A 17,888-nucleotide genomic window follows, 5' to 3' on the forward strand; every position below is an offset into this window, starting at 1 on the left:
CCCCCCAGCTGGCCGGGCAAGGAAAGCTTTGTAGGTCCAACGTTCCACCGCCTTGCTCCGTTGAGGATGGGGGCGACTCCTGACTTCCCACAATTCAGGGAGGGGAGGTCTGGGTGGGGGATTCTGGGAGTTGAAGTCCAATCATGCCGACTGGGGGATTCTGGGAGTTGAAGTCCAGTTCATAAGCTGCTGGGCGATTTAAAGGGCCAACCCATCCTACCTCGCAGGGGTGTTGTGGGGCGAGCGGGGGGGGTGTTCCCTCAGTAGGGAAAAAACTGAATATAAGTATAAACGAAAGCTTCGTCTGGACGGCAGCCCAAAACTTCCTTCCTTCCTTCCTGGTATTGGCACCTCTTTTGTGGAACCCTCCAAAGCGGACGCAGTTCGCAGGCCTAAACCATGGCTAGTTAAGTTCTGGTTTGTTCCCCTCCCCGGGTCCCTTTCCTAAATAAATCCACAATTCCTTAGATGGGACCACTGAATTTTTCCGCTTTGGGTACAAAATCTCAAAAAAACGGTCAACTAGCAAACCGGTGGATCTCAAAATCCCCTTTCCCTCCTCCTGCAAAGCTGCGAATCCTGGTTAAATCTAAGCTAGCTTGGCAGCCGGTGGCAAGACCTTCCGGAAGAAACTGGTTTAAGGGCATGGCTCTGGAGCAATTCTGAACGGTGCCCCTGGGCGCCAGGTTGCAGACCCCAGGGAGGAGGCCAGCGGTAAGCCAAGCGGTGGGAGAGCGCCCTCTGCTGCCCACTTGGTAGAACCTGGGCGGATTAAAGAAATTATTATATCATGGTTTAGATAGATCTCAGCATGCAAAAGGTTGACATATCCTGCCCCACTTGGTTTACCAGCAGCCGACCTGCCTCGCAGGGTTGTCGTGGCGGGGTAAACAAGAGGAGGGGAGTATTATGTTCATCGCCTGTTTATCATCATCATCATCATCAAAGGTGGGATATAAATAATGGATTAAGAAATTGCCAGATGGGGTGCTTTTCTCTTTTGCTCCACCAGAGGGCAGCCTTCTTCCCCCCTGCAGCCAGGGCCAATCACAAGCCAGCTGGGGAATTCTGGGACTTGAAGTCTCTCCCCTTCTTCTCAAATCAATGGCCAAGACTTGGGGGGAAAAAAACCAACTTTGTTCTTCGCCAAAATTAGCACCACACGTCAAGCCCTCCTCCGACACACCTGTTGTTCGAGACTCCAACCCAGATAACAGATCATCAGAGTTGGAAGGGACCTTGTAGGTCATCTAGTCCAACCCCCGCCCAAGCAGGGAGACTCTACACACCATTTCTGACAAGATGGGAGTCCAATCTCTTCTTGAAAGCCTCCAGGGATGAAGCTCCCACCACTTCCAAAGGCAACTTCTGTTCCATTGAATATAGACTACCAGAGCTTGGAAAGGGACCTTGTAGGTCATCTAGTCCAACCCCTAGCCCAAGCAGGAGACCCTATACCATTTCTGACAAGACGGTAGTCTGGTCTTTTCTTGAAAGCCTCCAGGGATGAAGCTCCCACAACTTCCGAAGGCAACTTCTGTTCCAGGGGTTGGTTGTTCTGTCAGAACGTTTCTCATTATTAGCTGGAAGGGGCCTTGGAGGTCATTTAGTCCAGCCCCCCTGCCCAAGCAGGAAACCGCACTCCATTTCCGACAGATGGGAGGTCCGATCTCTTCTTGAAAGCCTCCAATGACCACCACCCCCCGCCGTTGTGCCAGGACGGGAAGAAAATTAATAATTTAAAAATAAAAATAAAAAACCACATACATAATGCAAACCGAGCCTGGAAAAATCCTCGTTTTGCAGAGGCTGGTTATGTTTTTATTCGGGTTTTTTTCTTCTTTTTCTCTCTCTCTCCCCCTCCCTCTTTTTCTTCCTCCCATCCGCGTTTCGTAACGTCACTTGTGGGGGAAGAAAAAAAGCAAAACGGACGGACGACGGGAAACTTTCCACACACACACACCCCACACACACCCCGCGGTGGGTGGTGGTGGGGGGGGGGTCCCTGACGTTCCTTAAATAAAACGGGTGGGGTGTTTTTCGGGCGAGGCCGGGGACCAGCGAGCCAGCGAGGAGGAGGAGGAGGAGACCACCGGAGCAGACAAGTGGCTGGGGAAGGAAAGGACTTCCTGCCGCTAAAAACAGGGAGGGGCGGGGAAGGAGGAGCTTCGGCAGCGGGGTGGCTGTGCCCAGCAGCATGGGACAAGAGATACCTGGTGGGGAGCGGGGGGCTTCATTTGGTCATTGATACGGGGCGGACGGAGAGCGGGGTACGAGAGGGAGAGAAAAAAAACCAACGGGGAGCCCAGGGAGGACCCTACAAAATTATTCACAAACTCAGAGGGCTGCCCAGCAGAGATACATTCAAGGACTGGGAAATGCAGAAGCTGAAGACCCCCCCCCAATCTCTAACCCCCCCCCAAATCTCCCTCTCCCCCCCCCATTTGAGGAAGGGTGACGGAATTCGAATACGGGAGCAGGCATGGAAGGAAAAAGCAGCGACGATCCCTACGCAGCGGGCCGGGAGAGAGGAAGACGACAAGGGGGGGCTCTGTGTGTGGGGGAAGTTGGGGGTTGTTGAAAGACCCTTGGGGTGGTGGTGGTGGGGGGCAGGAGGAAGAGGGGGGTTCAGGCCGGGCCGGGAAAGGAATGGCGTGGTTGTCTTGGCGGTGTGGGGTAAAAATAAAGGAAATTTCGGGTGGAATAAACAGGAAACGCACTTCGAACAGGTGCAGGAGGAAGGAGGGTGGGTGGGAACAGCCCCCATTTGGGGAGGGGGGGGTCTTACTTAAGGGGAGGAGGAGGAAGAGGAGGAGATGAGGAAGCAGGCAGACCGAAGGGCGGAGATGCTTTGGGTTAACCAAGAGGGAATGAGAGAAATTCCGGCTGGGGTGAGAAGGGGAGAAAGGGGGCCAAGGAAAGCCCCCCGCCCATGGCAGTAAAACAAAGTGCTACCCAGTTCCTGTCTAAGGGAGTGGGAGCCCCTGTCCCGTCCCCCCAAATCAAACAGAGATCGATGTGTTTCCCTCCCCAACCCCCAAAAAAACGGTCAGGGAAAGCTCAGCCTGGCGAGAAACACCCTGGCCTATCCCGCCTCCCTGCCCAGAGTTAAAAGGGGAGGGTGGGGGAAGAGATAGACAAATAGTTAAAGACAACCCCCCAAAAAAAAACCAAAATACTCGGAGCAGCAGCCACGCTGGAAGGGAGGAAAGGCCCCGTCCCCTCCGGCACGGAGGTATCATCCGGAAAGCCCCCTTCGGAGAATGAAAAGAAAGGAAAAAGGAGGAGGAGGAGGAGGGAGGGGCAGGACCCCGCTGCCCCGGCCTGTTCCAGGCACGCATACCCCTCCCCTCCCCCGCCCGCCACCGGCCCTCCCCTCCCCTCCCCGCCAAGCCATCGTGTCCCTCTTGTTCAGCAACAGCCGCCGCCGCCTTGTTTGACCGGAGTGCTGTCGATTCTCAGGTTGGGCCGGTCCCCGCCGGCCGTGGCCCCGGGGCCCATCCGCTTCTTGATCTCGGCCGCCATGGTCATGAACGACTGCTCCACGTTGGTGGCGTTCTTGGCACTCGTCTCCAGGAAGGGGATGCTGAGCGAGTCGGCAAACTCCTGGGCGGAGGAGGGGAGGAGAACGAGCGAGAAATCAGATAGGGATTCGGGGGCGCGGCTCAGCGGCGGGAGTCCTCGGACTTACGACCCACCACTGGGATCCCTCCCCCATGCTACCGATCGTGATTGGGAATAGAGGGAGAACGTCGTGGCCAGTCGGGCCGCTGGCCCCTCCAGTCGCCGGATGGGAGTCGGGGTCAGCATCAGGGCAAACGGGGGTTCTGGGGAGGGGGAGGGGAGTGGAGGTGTCAGAGAGAAAGAGAGACGGAGGCGGAGACTGGGCCGCCCGTCAGCCCTCGGATGGAGAGTCAACAGCCCCCAGGTCTGGAGGGGGCTGATGAGGAAGAGGAGGAACAGCTGAGTAAAGTGCCTGATGTGCAGAGGAGAGGAGAGCAGTGGAAATCTATGGGCCGGTCCTTGGGACGGAAGAGCCAGGTCTGGAGGGGGCTGATGAGGAAGAGGAGGAACAGCCGGGTCCAGTGCCTGATGCATAGATGCACAGGAGGCAGAGAGGAGAGCAGTGGAAATCTATGGGCCGGTCCTTGGGACGGAAGAGCCGCCGCTCTAACAAAGCCCCACCCAGGCTCTGGGGATAAAAGGCAGCGGGGCGGAGATGAATAGATGCGGCAGGTAAACTATTCATCTTCTGGGCGGACTTGTTAGCCTGCGAGAGAAACGATTTGCCGGGGCTGCCGGCATTCCTGATAAAGGAATGAGTGAGTTAACTACAGATGGTTTGTCGTATTTGGGGTCAGAACAGGGAGGCCCTGAAATTCCCACAGCTGGAGGCTCACCTTGGCGGTTGTGTAGTCCACCACCTTCTTTGTGGTTAAGTCACACTTGTTGCCGACGAGCAGCTTGTTGACGTTCTCGCTGGCGTAACGCTCGATCTCCTGCAGCCACTGCTTGACGTTGTTGTACGATTCCTGGACGAGCGAGGGAGGAGCAAGGTGAGTACTGAAGGAGCCAGGTGCTACTCCAACACCCATACTTCTTGAGGGGGATCTTAAAGGCCAGGTGGGCATTCCCCAGCCACAATTTCCGGGTTGGAGGCCTTCAACTCCCAGAATCCCACCTTGGAGGACTTCAACTCCCAGAATCCCACACTGGAAGACTTCGACTCCCAGAATCCCACCTTGGAGGACTTCGACTCCCAGAATCCCACCTTGGAGGACTTCAACTCCCAGAATCCCACCTTGGAGGACTTCAACTCCCAGAATCCCACCTTGGAGGACTTCAACTCCCAGAATCCCACCTTGGAGGACTTCAACTCCCAGAATCCCACCTTGGAGGACTTCAACTCCCAGAATCCCACACTGGAGGCCTTCAACTCCCAGAATCCCACCTTGGAGGACTTCAACTCCCAGAATCCCACACTGGAGGACTTCGACTCCCAGAATCCCACACTGGAGGCCTTCAACTCCCAGAATCCCACCTTGGAGGACTTCAACTCCCAGAATCCCACACTGGAGGACTTCGACTCCCAGAATCCCACACTGGAGGCCTTCAACTCCCAGAATCCCACCTTGGAGGACTTCAACTCCCAGAATCCCACACTGGAGGACTTCGACTCCCAGAATCCCACACTGGAGGCCTTCAACTCCCAGAATCCCACACTGGAGGACTTCGACTCCCAGAATCCCACACTGGAGGCCTTCAACTCCCAGAATCCCACCTTGGAGGACTTCAACTCCCAGAATCCCACACTGGAGGACTTCGACTCCCAGAATCCCACACTGGAGGCCTTCAACTCCCAGAATCCCACACTGGAGGACTTCGACTCCCAGAATCCCACACTGGAGGCCTTCGACTCCCAGAATCCCACCTTGGAGGACTTCAACTCCCAGAATCCCACCTTGGAGGACTTCAACTCCCAGAATCCCACCTTGGAGGACTTCAACTCCCAGAATCCCACACTGGAGGCCTTCAACTCCCAGAATCCCACCTTGGAGGACTTCAACTCCCAGAATCCCACACTGGAGGACTTCGACTCCCAGAATCCCACACTGGAGGCCTTCAACTCCCAGAATCCCACACTGGAGGACTTCGACTCCCAGAATCCCACACTGGAGGCCTTCGACTCCCAGAATCCCACCTTGGAGGACTTCAACTCCCAGAATCCCACCTTGGAGGACTTCAACTCCCAGAATCCCACCTTGGAGGACTTCAACTCCCAGAATCCCACACTGGAGGCCTTCAACTCCCAGAATCCCACCTTGGAGGACTTCAACTCCCAGAATCCCAAATGTTTTGCTATTCCAAAGAAGAGTGTCTTTTTCTCAGGGGTAAAAAAAATATGCTTAAAAAATACCCCTGGATACCGAATGTTCTGGCTTTCATATCCAGCTTTTCTGCAGCTGTTTGCGAAGGCAAGGGCTTCAAACTAACAGCAATGGCCTTTCAGCTGGTGGGATGGCCTCTTTTTCCTTCCCCGTCATCATTATTTAATTATTTGGGGATTCTGGGATTCCAATGAATTTAACTCCTAAGGAAATGAACGAACGAATAAAACAAGCGTTGCACAAAGGCAGGGAAATGAGGTGGCCGTGACGTTTGTCTGTCTCTGCTCCGATCTTTGCGTCATGCCCCAGGGGGGCTATAAGCCTCGGTGGGTGCTTGCCCGGCCGCCACCCGAGGGCCACTCTACCTGATCCGTTACGTCGTAGACCACGATGATGCCGTGGGCCCCTCGGTAGTAGCTGGACGTGATGGTCCGGAACCGTTCCTGCCCAGCTGTGTCCCACTGGAGAAAGCAGAAAGAGAAGTTCAGCCCCCCCCTCATTGGACAGAACCTCAGGCCCAAACCCAAGACTGAAGACACGTTGAGTTCTTTATTGTTTCACACCCAGGGACCAAATCGGGCTGGATTATGAACTCTTACTATCTGCAGGATCCAACTGGAATCGGTCCGTGGGGCGAAAGGTTTATCCTGCCTCTACGATACACTCGGGGGGCTATTAGGAAGAGGCTGACTTCACCCTCTTTCTCTCACACATAATATCCAGGCTGAGTTGCCTCTTACTTTTCTGGGATTTCATCCCCTCCTTCCTGGAGAATCCCCCTCCTCACTACATCCCATCACAAGAACATGGTGGATACATGGCTGCCTGACTCTCAGGGACTCTGGGTGGCTCACAAATTTTAAAAAAATAAGGCAGAAAGAAGTAAAAACAAGGAACAGAATTGGATTAAAAACTGGGTGGGACAAAACATAGCTCCTTCTCAAAGGGGGCTACAATTTTTTTTTAATCAATTAGATGCGCTCTGGAGGGATCTAGGCCAGTATTTTTAAACGTGGCAATTTTAAGATGGGTGGACTTCAACTCCCAGAATCCTCCAGCCAGCATGCTTTAAGGCGGTTGGACTTCAACTCCCAGAATTCCCCAGCTAGCATATTTTTAGAAGAGTGGACTTTAACTCCCAGAATTCCCCAGCTAGCATACTTTAAGGCGGTTGGACTTCAACTCCCAGAATCCCCCAGCCAGCATGCTGCATCTAAAAGCTACATCCAAAGATTTAGTGAGTGGTTCAGAAAAACAGGAATTTTCGATTTTTAATTGGAGACTCCCTCTGGCTTCACATCTGGAAACCAAAACCAAACCCCAGGCAGAGGTGGCCACCCCCCCCTCCAGGGATAGCTGCCCCAAAACTTACAATCTGCAGTTTAATGGTTTTGCCGTCCAGCTCGATGGTCCGGATTTTGAAATCTACCCCGATGGTGCTAATGTAGCTTTCTGTGTAAGTGTCATCCTAGCATGGAGAACGGCGGGAAGGGGGGAAAAAAAATATGATGTCACCACAGAGAAAACGATTCATTTCTGTCAGTCCTAGCCTTGATCCTGGTTAATTAGTTCGACCCTGTCAAACCTCCCCAAACAATTGCAAAAGATAAAACTCGTGGAGTTTCAAATCGATGCATCTCCCTTGGAAGTGGAATTCGGGAGGAATCTAATCCGTGGCCAACAGCTAAAGGAATTTCATGAAAAAAATAAATAAATCCCTTTTTCCCACCCCACAAACAAAGGGAAGATTTAAGATTGGAAGGTGGGGCAGATAAGGAATTCCAGAAGCAGAATTCTTGGGTTTTTGTTTTAATGGATTTTATTTTTCTTGGTCTCACCTTCCCCCGTCTAAATGCTCCTAAATTAGCAGCGGCTCTGAAGGCCCGCTTTGCAACAGAAGGGCAAGAAAAATAGACGTTTTTCGGGGGAAATCGTAGATACTCACAGCGAACCGTAGCAAGAGGCAAGATTTCCCTACACCGGAATCTCCGATTAGAAGCAACTTGAACAGGTAATCACTGGGGAGGAAAAAAACGCACACACAGAAGTCAAAGCGGGCAGGAACTTTAAATGTCTTTCTTAATCTCTTGGGGTGGGGGTGAGAAACTTAACATCCAGGTAGTCCTCGACTTATGACCACAATTGAGCCTAAAATTTCTGCTGCTCAGTGAGACAGTGGCTAAGGGAGTTTCTCCCCCCCTTTCACGCCACCGTTGTTAAACGTATCACTGCAGTTGTCCAGTGGGTAACGTGGTTGTTAAGCGAATCTGGCCTCCCCCTTGATTTCGCTTGTCAAAAGGGATTTATTAGATGATACAATGACATTTGCAACCGTCGTAAAGAGGAACCAGACGCCAAGTGATTTTGATCATGGGACTGTGGGGACGCTGCCGCAGTGGTCTTAAGTGTGAGGAAAAAAAATGGTCCCTAAACGAATTGTTGTAAGTTAAAAGACTGCCTGTGATTTATTTCTCAAGACTCAGCACCGGGAATGAGAGTTTGGCCTGGCTTAATGGCCGCAACTGACCAGCTAATGCAGAGCTTTCCCACCCAGACGTTTGGGTCAATGGGCTGGGACTTCAAGTCCCAGAATCCTCCTGTTGCATGACCTTTGCCCTGAATGGCAGAACCTCCGGATAGATCTGGACGAGCAAGTTATCTGACACGGCTCCGTCCCTCCCCAAGGTTGAATAAAGACAACTGCCAGAGGAAGTTTCTTCACCGAGCGAGCGTGAGTGGCAGGCGGAGAAGGGAAGCTGGAAGTCACCAGATATGGGTGCACCGCTGGCACTTTTCCTGACTTAGAGAGCGAGGAGGGAGGGGCTCTTCCTAATCTTCTGGATGGGGGAAGCGAGGGGTTTGTGGGGAAACGGATGCTGGGGGGGACGTACTTGGATTCGGGATCGTGGCCCAGGCAGGAACACCCCAGGAAATACCCATAGAGGAGAAATATCTGGAGCTCAGGGTTGAAATGAGGACCAGCACTGATGAGGCTACCTGGTTTGGGGGGTCAGGAAACGTCTGCGAGAAAACACGGCGGCTCAGAGGGCAGCGAGGAGCCTACAGTCCTCCTGCTCTTCTCCTCAAACCCCCACTCCCTTCCAGCACTGATGAGGTTACCTAGTTGGGTCATGAAACGTCCACGAGAAAACCACTGAGCTCGGGAGCCCCAAGGACCCCACAGTCCTCTTCCTCCCTTCCTTCTCCTCCTCTTCCTTCTCCTCCCCTCCACAAACTCCCACTCCCTTCCAGCACTGATGAGGTTACCTAGTTGGGTCATGAAACGTCTGCAAAAGCCCAGAAACCACCAAGGACCCCAATGTCCTCCTCCTCCTTTCTAACACTGATGATGTTACCTAATTGGGTCATGAAAACATCTGCAAGAAGACAACCAAGATCAGAGAGCACCGAGGACCTCCACACTCCTCCTCCTTTCCCCCCTCTCCCTCCTCCTTCTCATCCCAAACCTCTCTCCCTTCTGATGAGGTTACCTAGTTGGGTCATGAAACGTCTGCAAGCAAACAACCGAGATCAGAGAGCACCGAGGACTCTGCACCACCAAGTGTTTTCTAGCCCCATGGAGTTTAAAGCTACATCCAACCCCAGTTCCTCACTTCCACTCAAGAGAGTGAGGATTATAAGCGAGGATGTAAAAAATAAGTTCCCCAGGCAAGCATATTACCCCCGAAGCCAGCAGTTAGGAGTTACAAGCAGTTCTCGACTTAACTGAGCCCCAAATTTGGGTTGTTCAGCAAGAGAGTGAGTTTTGCCCCATTTTATGACCTTTCTTAGGTCGGTTTGCAAGCCTAAATGCTGTTGCCGTTCGTTCTGCCTTGTTTGTGAAGCGAATCAATGCAGTTGTTAAGCAAAGCATGCGGCTGTTAAGCAGGCCAGGCTGCTCCCGTTGACTCAGCTTGCCAGAAGGTCTCAAACGCTGATCATGTCACACACACACACACACAAAACTGTACAACCGTCGCAAATATGAATCAGTTGCCGAAGTCTGAATTTTGATTGTGTGACCGTGGGGTCGTGCAATGGTCGCAAGTGTGAAAAACTGGTTATAAATCACTTTTTAAAGTGCTGTTATTAACTTCCAGCAAACAGTTGTAAATTAATTAATTATGTGTGTGTGTGTGTGTGTGTGTGTGTGTGCGTGTGTGTGTTTGGACCAACACAATACAGAAGCCTGATGATGGCAGATGAGATTCTGCCGAAACGCTGCTACAACTTTAAAAGCACAACTACAGTGATGTGGGAAAATACCCGAACAAAGCTGAATGCCATACATGTAAGTACCCGTGAAAACTTAAGAAAACAAATGAAGATAAATACACACATACATACATACATACATACATACATACATATATATGTGATGCTTTACACCGATTGCTAAATGAGTAATATTTCCACCATCCCACCAACTTTTCAGGAGGAAGCAACCGTCCATAACCGCAAGACAACACTTCCTAACGCTAACAGAAAATTCTCTTTCTGCACCACTCCTGTTTTTAAGACCACATCCTTTCTCCTCGGGGGGCCTCAGAGCTAGGGAGAAAATTGCTTTTCTATATATTAAGACATGGGGCTGCGCAGAGCTAAGAGCAGGGCTGCAGTTCTTTGGCATGAGTAAGGCTCCCATAGATCCAAGGATGGCCAAAAGACACAGCGCAGGTTGGGTTTCCTGCAATTCTCCACCACACACAAACGTGCTTTGATTTTCCAGCAATGCACACCTTGGAAGGTAGACAAAGGACCACAATTCCACCACCCACAATTCCAAGGTGTGCGCCACGAGCACACTGCAGTTGGGAGAGTAGGAAGTGATGGCACCTAGTTGATGGCACCTGCAACAGCTGAATGAGACACTTCCTGGTGACACAGCTGAAAAATCTTGCTCAAGATGATCAAGGCAACCACGATTGGCATCTGTCAAAGAGACTCTGAACAACAACTATGTTGCTGGTGGCCGTAGGTGTCAACTGACAAGACCTTCTCAGTAAACCAGGAAATGTTGAGAATTGGAAAAAGTGCAGAGAAGAGCAACTAGGATGTTTAAAGGTCCGGAGATTAAAACATATAGAAGAACGGTTGCAAGATTTGGGCTTGGCTGGTCTAGAGAAAAGAAGAACTAGATAGATAGATAGATAGATAGATAGACAGACAGACAGACAGACAGAGAAAGAAAGAAAGAAAGAAAGAAAGAAAGAAAGAAAGAAAGAAAGAAAGAAAGAAAGAAAGAAAGAATGAATTCTTTATTGGCCAAGTGTGATTGGACACATAAGGAATTCGTCTTTGGTGCACAAGCTCTCAGTGTACATAAGAAAAAATAAAATACATTCATTAAGAATCATAAGATACAACAATGAGTGATAGTCATAGGTTACTTATAAGCAATCCAATCCTACTAAGAGACAAATAAAACAATATAAGTTGTAAAGATACAAGCAACACGGTTATAGTCGTAAGTGGGAAGAGGAAGGTAATAGGAAGGATGAGGAGGATAATAGTAATAGCAGTCTTCCAATATTTGAGAGGTTGCCACAAATAGGAGGGGGTCCACTTATTTTCCAAAGCACCTGAAGACGAAGAAACAACGGGTGGAAACTAATCCAGGGGAGAAGCAACCTGGAATTAAGGAGAAACTTCCTGACAGTGAGGACAATTAACCAGCGGAACTGCTTGCCACCAGAAATTGCCACTGGAGGCTTTTAGGAGATTGGACAGCTGCTTGTCTCAAATTGTATAGGGTCTCCTGCTTGAGCATAGGGTTGGACTAGAAGACCTCCAAGGTCCCTTCCAGCTCTATTCTGATTGAAATCCAGATGTGCTGTGGATGCTGGAGATGGTTTGAACATCGCCTGTTTCTAGCTACCATCATGAACTGGAAGAGTTATAGGCCAGAGATTCGGGAGAAGGTGAGGTGGCCTCATCATTGCTGGTAGGTAGGTCTGCTCATCGGTCATACAATCCTGGTTAGAAAGAACCACCTTCAACAACCATGGATGGGAGTTTTGGTTTTGGAAAAGGACACCTCGCAGAAGTAACCCTAGTTCTCAAAGCAACAAAAACCATCCTGAATCAGAGCTTGCCACATGTGGACGATAGTGGAACTATGGCAGAAACAGCCCAAGATTCCACTACAGGTAGTTCTCTACTTATGACCGCCAACTGAGCCCCCAATTTTACTGTGCTAAGCAAGACACTTGTTAAGAGAATTCTTGCTCCCTTTCTTGCCATCGTCGTTAAGCGAATCCCTGCAGCAGTTAAGTTAGGAACACGGGTCGTTAAATGAGTCTGGCTTCCCCACTGCCTTTGCTTGTCAGGAGGTCATAAAAGGGGATCAACGTGGACCGCCGGGACACTGCAACCGTCATAAATATGAATCGGTTGCCAAGACTCTGAATTTTGATCCTGTGAGAGACACTTGCAATGGTCGTAAATGCGAATAACGGTCCTAAGTCACTTTTTTTTCCAGGGCTGTTATTCTTACTAAAATATGAACCAATTGTCAAGCCTCTGAATTTTGATCGCAGGGAAAAGGCGAGGGTCATAACTGCGAATAACGGCCATAAGTCACTTTTGCCAGTGCTGTTGTAAGTTCGAACCGTCACTGGACGAACCAGTACTTAATTCTGATGTTCTGAGAAGCGTCTCTGGAATTCCCGAATTTGCTTTATGACGCCCGAGTCCTCCCTGCCCACCTCCAAATCCGTCCACTGTGCCTCTGAGCTCCTGCAGAGTGCTTGCTCTGCCTCTTCCACACAGCGAGTAAAGTTCAACTTCCCGTCACTTGGCATTGAGCAACGACGGTGGTGAGTCAGACTGCTACTGGCCCGATTGAATTTGCAACATCGGAGTAACCTTCACCCATCCATCTGGTGGCCTCTGCTGATTAAGCAACTCATCTCCCGCAGCGCCTGACCAGGGACAGGCAGTCCTCGACTTACGACAACAACTGAGCCCAACATTTCTGCTGCTCAGCGAGACAAAGTGAGCTTTGCCCCGTTTTTAAGACCTTTCATGCCATGGTGGTTAAGTGAAACCACTGTGGTCATTAAGCGAATCATGCTTTCCCCGTGGATTTGGCTTGTCAGAAGGTCGCAAAAGGGGATCGCTCTGGGATACTGCGCCCATCATAAATATGAACCAGTTGCCAAGGGTTTTGATCAGGTGACTGTGGGGATGGTTCAACGGTCGTAAGTGTGAAAAATGGTCCTAAGTCACTTTTTCCCCCAGTGATGTTGTAAATTTGAACGGTCACTAAACAGACTGTCGTAAGTCCAGGGCAACCTGTACATAACCACGGACGCCTCTACTACATTCCAGTCGCTGGCATTGCCTCTGATAATGACAGGTCAAGTATCACATTACAAATAATAATTATCATCTTGTCCGCAGCCGTTCCTGTTTGTTTCACAATTTGTGCATCACTTTCTACCCAGGACCTGCAATTAAGAAATAGATGGGGGGATATTTTGTAGGTCTGCAGTTGTTAAAAAAAAAAATCACTTATTCAACTATTTCACTTTCATTATTAACACTGGTTTATGATCTTCAGAATTCATACCAAGGTGGGGCTTATAAAAGAGCCTTGTGTTCACATTTAATAATGACTACTTGAAATTAAGGCTTGCTTTAAAAAAGGTACTTACAACCCATCCTCGAACTTACAACTACCACCCATCCCTCATGTCTTGAAGTTTTGACTACACATGGACAAAACACACAGTAACTGGGCAATTGGTTCATGTTTACGACCAGATAGGAGTGTCCTGCAGTCACGTGACTGCAATTTGGATTTGAACGATCATTGTGCCTGGCTTAACGACCATTGTAAAAGGAGTCATAAAATCAAATCCAGTCAAGTGGCGTCTGGACTTACAACCGTAACATCTTACAACCAAAATCCCAGGCTTTGTTGTGGCCGTAAGTTGAGGCAAAATAACAACCCTCTACGGCTGATACGCAAGTGATTTACACAAACGAAATAATACAAGGAATAGCTCTGGATAATCCCATCCAGTGGCGCTAAAGGCGATTTTTAGAAGGAAACAGAGACTGAATTGTTTAATTTTGGTTTGGCCTGTATGATGAACTCGGTCCCTGTGGTTTGCAAAAATTAACACCACGGCTTAAAGCGATGTGTCAACACGCCAGTGCTCATCAGAGGGGCGAATTAAGTCCCACAGAAGCTGACTTTCAAAGAGGGGGTGGCATTTATTTTGTCACAACAAACCTCTTAAAGCATCCTGTGGCACCTTAAATGAACTTTGTAGCTCATCCTTTCCTAAACCAGAATGCCAGGAGGACCAAATATGTTAAAGACAAGCAAATCCTGTAAAAACCTCTAATTACAGAGCATTAAATATCCATTCGCTTCACACTTGTGGGGGGTTCCTCTGAAAAAAGCCACATTAAGGGTAGCCCTTAACATGAGGGGCAAGCCAAGGGAAAGAGAAGAAATGTTTACACTGAAATGCAAGGTGTTTAAGAGAAGGCCCAGCAGGACCAAGGATTCCACAATCTGGTTTTCTACATCTCAGGACACAAATAACGCAAATAATGTCAATATCCTGATTTTTGCAAAAAACAACAACCCAAAACCACAAAAAAAAAGAGCAGAAGAACTTAACCAATGTGTGAAAGAGTTTGGAATGATTAAAAATGTATAATGGGGGAAGGGGATTTCCTGGGTGGGGTAGGGTAGAAATAGCAACCGGGAAGTTGGAAAACATGAGTCCAGAATACAGAATAAGAGAGTTGGAAGGGATCTTGGAGGTCTTCTAGTCCAACCCCCTGCTTAGGAAGGAGACCCTATACACCCTTCTGGTATATCAATCCAAGGGAAGGGAGAAGTGAAAAGTGGCTTAGCTAAATGGGGAAGGGGCTTTGTGATATTCCCACCTTATATACTAAACAGTGATCTCCAAACTTTGCAACTTTTAAGACTTGCGGACTTCAAGTCCCAGAATTCCCCAGCCAGCCATGATTCACGGTTGTTAAGTGAATCTGGTTTCCCCATTGACTTCGCTGGTCAGGAATCGCAATAGGGGATCATGTGACCCCAAGACACGGCAACCGTCATAAATATGAGTTGCCAAGCCCCTGAATTTTGATCACGTGACCACGGGGATGCTTGCAGCGGTCGTTAAGTGTGAAAAAACAGTCCCAAGTCCCCTTTGTCAGGGCCCTTGTGACTCTGAACCGTCACTAAACCAACAGTTGTAAGTCGAGGACTACCTGTGGTACGTTCATAAACCATCATTAGTGATTTGAAAGGGTTAAAAAATGTAAAATACACAAGATTTTTTTTTAAAAAAAAAACACTTTTAAAAGCTGAAAAAAGATATAAAAACATAAAGATATATATAAATATAAATAAAACGCCTTATCTAATTTCTTGCAGCGTTCGGTCTCTACTATTTCGGTCACTTTTGCCATCATTGAAAAGGACCCAAATATTCCAGTTGTTCAGTTGCTTACACCAACTTGTAAACAACTTGAGTTGGACTATAAATCCATCAGGCTGGGTCCATCGGGAATGATGGTTTTCTTTAAAAAATAAGTTTAATGTATCCCTTTTTCAGGGGAATCAAAAAGGGACCAACGTTGGGAGAGAAAAATTGGCCTTGCTGTGGATGATGGGGCTGTAATTGTCTTGAGCCACCCACGAGGGGGTGGATTTTGCCCAGCTGGGGATGATGGGGTTATAACTCCACAAATTGAAAGCCGAAAAAGATGAGGATTTCATTATTTACTGAAATATGGTGGCCACCCAACTCCAGAGGAGAGGGGTGTGTGGTTGTGGATGATGGGACTGTGACCCCACCTCCCAGCAGGAACCTGTCTGGAGGGGAAAGGCATTTGGCTCTGTTGTGGATGATGGGTCCACCACCCCATTCTCCCAACAGGGGGTAAAAACTCCCTGGGGGGGAGGAATTGGCTCTGCTGTGGATGATGGGTCCACCACCCCATTCTCCCAACAGGGGGTAAAAACTCCCTGGGGCGGAGGAATTGGCTCTGCTGTGGATGATGGGTCCACAATCCCATTCTCCCAACAGGGGGTAAAAACTCCGGGGGGGGGAGGAATTGGCTCTGCTGTGGATGATGGGTCCACAACCCCATTCTCCCAACAAAAAAACCCCTCTTCCTGCCTGCTGTGGAACATGGGTCACAAGTCCACCATTCAGAACCCCCCAACTATTGGGGGGATGGGACGACACTCCCCCTGCTGTGGACGATGGGGCCCACAATTCCACCCCACACAGAGGAGGGGGTTACAAAGCCCCCTCCCTCAGCTGGGGATGATGGGAAAGGCGACCCTTCCCTTAGCAACCTTCAAGCCCCTCCACTCTTCCGGTTCGGGTGGGGGGGGGGGAGGAAAGCGACTGATGGGGCGTGTAGTCCTCCCCCTCAGGAGACACCCCCAACCCCGGACGGGACGGATGTGACTTGTAGTCCGGCTGTCAACGAGCCAGGCGGGACCGGCGGGCGTCCTTCCCGGCTTGGCTGAGGGAAACTGAGGTAAAAGTAGCCCCTTTCCCTCCCTTCTTTCCCTCACGGAGCCACCCCGGCGGCGGACGACACTCACTACTCGGGGTTCATGGCGGCGGCGGCGGCTCCTCCGCGGCGGGGCAGGCGAGCGGCTCTGCTGTCGGCTTCTCCTTCTTTCTTTCCTTCCTTCTTTCTTTCTTTTTTTCCTTCCTTCCTTCCTCCGGCCTCCTTCGGGGCTTCCTGCCTGGCGGCTCCGGTCGCTTCCTCGCACAAGATGGCCGCCGCCGCTCCCCCCGCCCTCACCCCGCAGGGGCGACTTTATCACCGCGCACGCGCGGCCTCGCGCGGGGCACGCCGGGAGGCGTAGTTTCCGCGCTGACTCTTTTTTTTTTTTTTTTTAAAGAGGAGGAACCTTTTTAAATCAGGTTTTCTCTCTCTCTCTCTCTTTCTCAATCCCAGCCGCGCGCGGCCTGTCGGGAAATAAAGATTCCGGCTTCCGGTTTTTTGACGTCATCCTTCTCTCGCCCCGCCCTCCCTGGATTTGGGTTTTTTTTTTTGCGTCATCGTGGCCACTGCCCAGAGGCACTCTGGGAAATTGAGTTCTGGCCGTTAATATTATAGGGGGGCCATTATAGAGCAGGCGCCATATAATTAAATTATGTATTTGATTAGTTATTAAACATTCTATTTAAATTAAATATTTAAATAAGATCGAATTATACAACCATTTACACTCAGTTTATATGTGAGTGTATATATATATTTAAACAATTAGGCCTTAAGTGCCCTAAATTACTTTAATATTTCACGTTAACTGAATCTAGTGGCACCTGTATCATTTACATATGCAAACTTACACGTAATATTTGTACTATTTATTATAGTGTTATAAAATATGTGGCGTTGCCTGTTTTCCCTCTATCAGATAGTCCTCGACTTATGATTAGTTTAGTGGCCAAAGCTACAACAGCACTGAAAAAAAGTGATTTATGGCCGTTTTTCACACTTACGACCGTTCCAGCATCCCCACGATCTCAAATTTGGATGCTTGGAAACTGAGTCATACTTATGACCGTAGCAGCGTCCGGGGTCATGCGGTCACCGCATTCTCTCCACAATAACATGGGTGTATGTTCATAAGGGTGTGTGTGTGTTTGCACACATCTAAAAACACAATCACAAATTTAAAAACACAAATTTAAATAATGGATTGGCTTCCTGCATGGAATTTGGGTGCCAAGAGGAGATTATTTAGTCAGCCTCCCTAAAAAAACAGCCTTGGGAGATTCATACGACTTTAGAATCGAATAGAATAACAAGAGTTTGGAAGGCACCTCGGAGGTCTTCTAGTCCACCCCCCAGGAAACCTTATACCACTTCAGACAAAATGGTTGTCCCATCTCTTCTTAAAAAAGTCCAGCATCAGAGGAAGGGAGGGAAGGAAGAGTTGGGAGGGACCTTGGAGATCTTCTAGTCCAACCCCCTGCCTAAGGCAGGAAC

The 17,888-nt window shown here is 49.6% G+C and overlaps 1 protein-coding gene across 1 annotated transcript; it reads right to left on the reverse strand.

Annotated features, from left to right (window-relative positions):
• Positions 1 to 1,792: 1,792 nt before the first annotated feature.
• Positions 1,793 to 16,698, reverse strand: LOC113446664 (ras-related protein Rab-1B). Its single transcript, XM_026716410.2, has 6 exons — positions 16,486 to 16,698; positions 7,834 to 7,906; positions 7,261 to 7,356; positions 6,254 to 6,349; positions 4,401 to 4,532; positions 1,793 to 3,606 (listed from the first exon to the last, which is right to left on the reverse strand). The coding sequence occupies exons 1-6, from the start codon at positions 16,497 to 16,499 to the stop codon at positions 3,412 to 3,414; spliced, it is 606 nt and encodes a 201-aa protein (XP_026572195.1). The 5' UTR covers positions 16,500 to 16,698; the 3' UTR covers positions 1,793 to 3,411.
• Positions 16,699 to 17,888: the final 1,190 nt, after the last annotated feature.

This window comes from Pseudonaja textilis, chromosome 16 (genome assembly GCF_049901715.1).
Source record: "Pseudonaja textilis isolate UNSWEBS1 chromosome 16, rPseTex1.2, whole genome shotgun sequence".
Classification (NCBI taxonomy): Eukaryota; Metazoa; Chordata; class Lepidosauria; order Squamata; family Elapidae; genus Pseudonaja; species Pseudonaja textilis.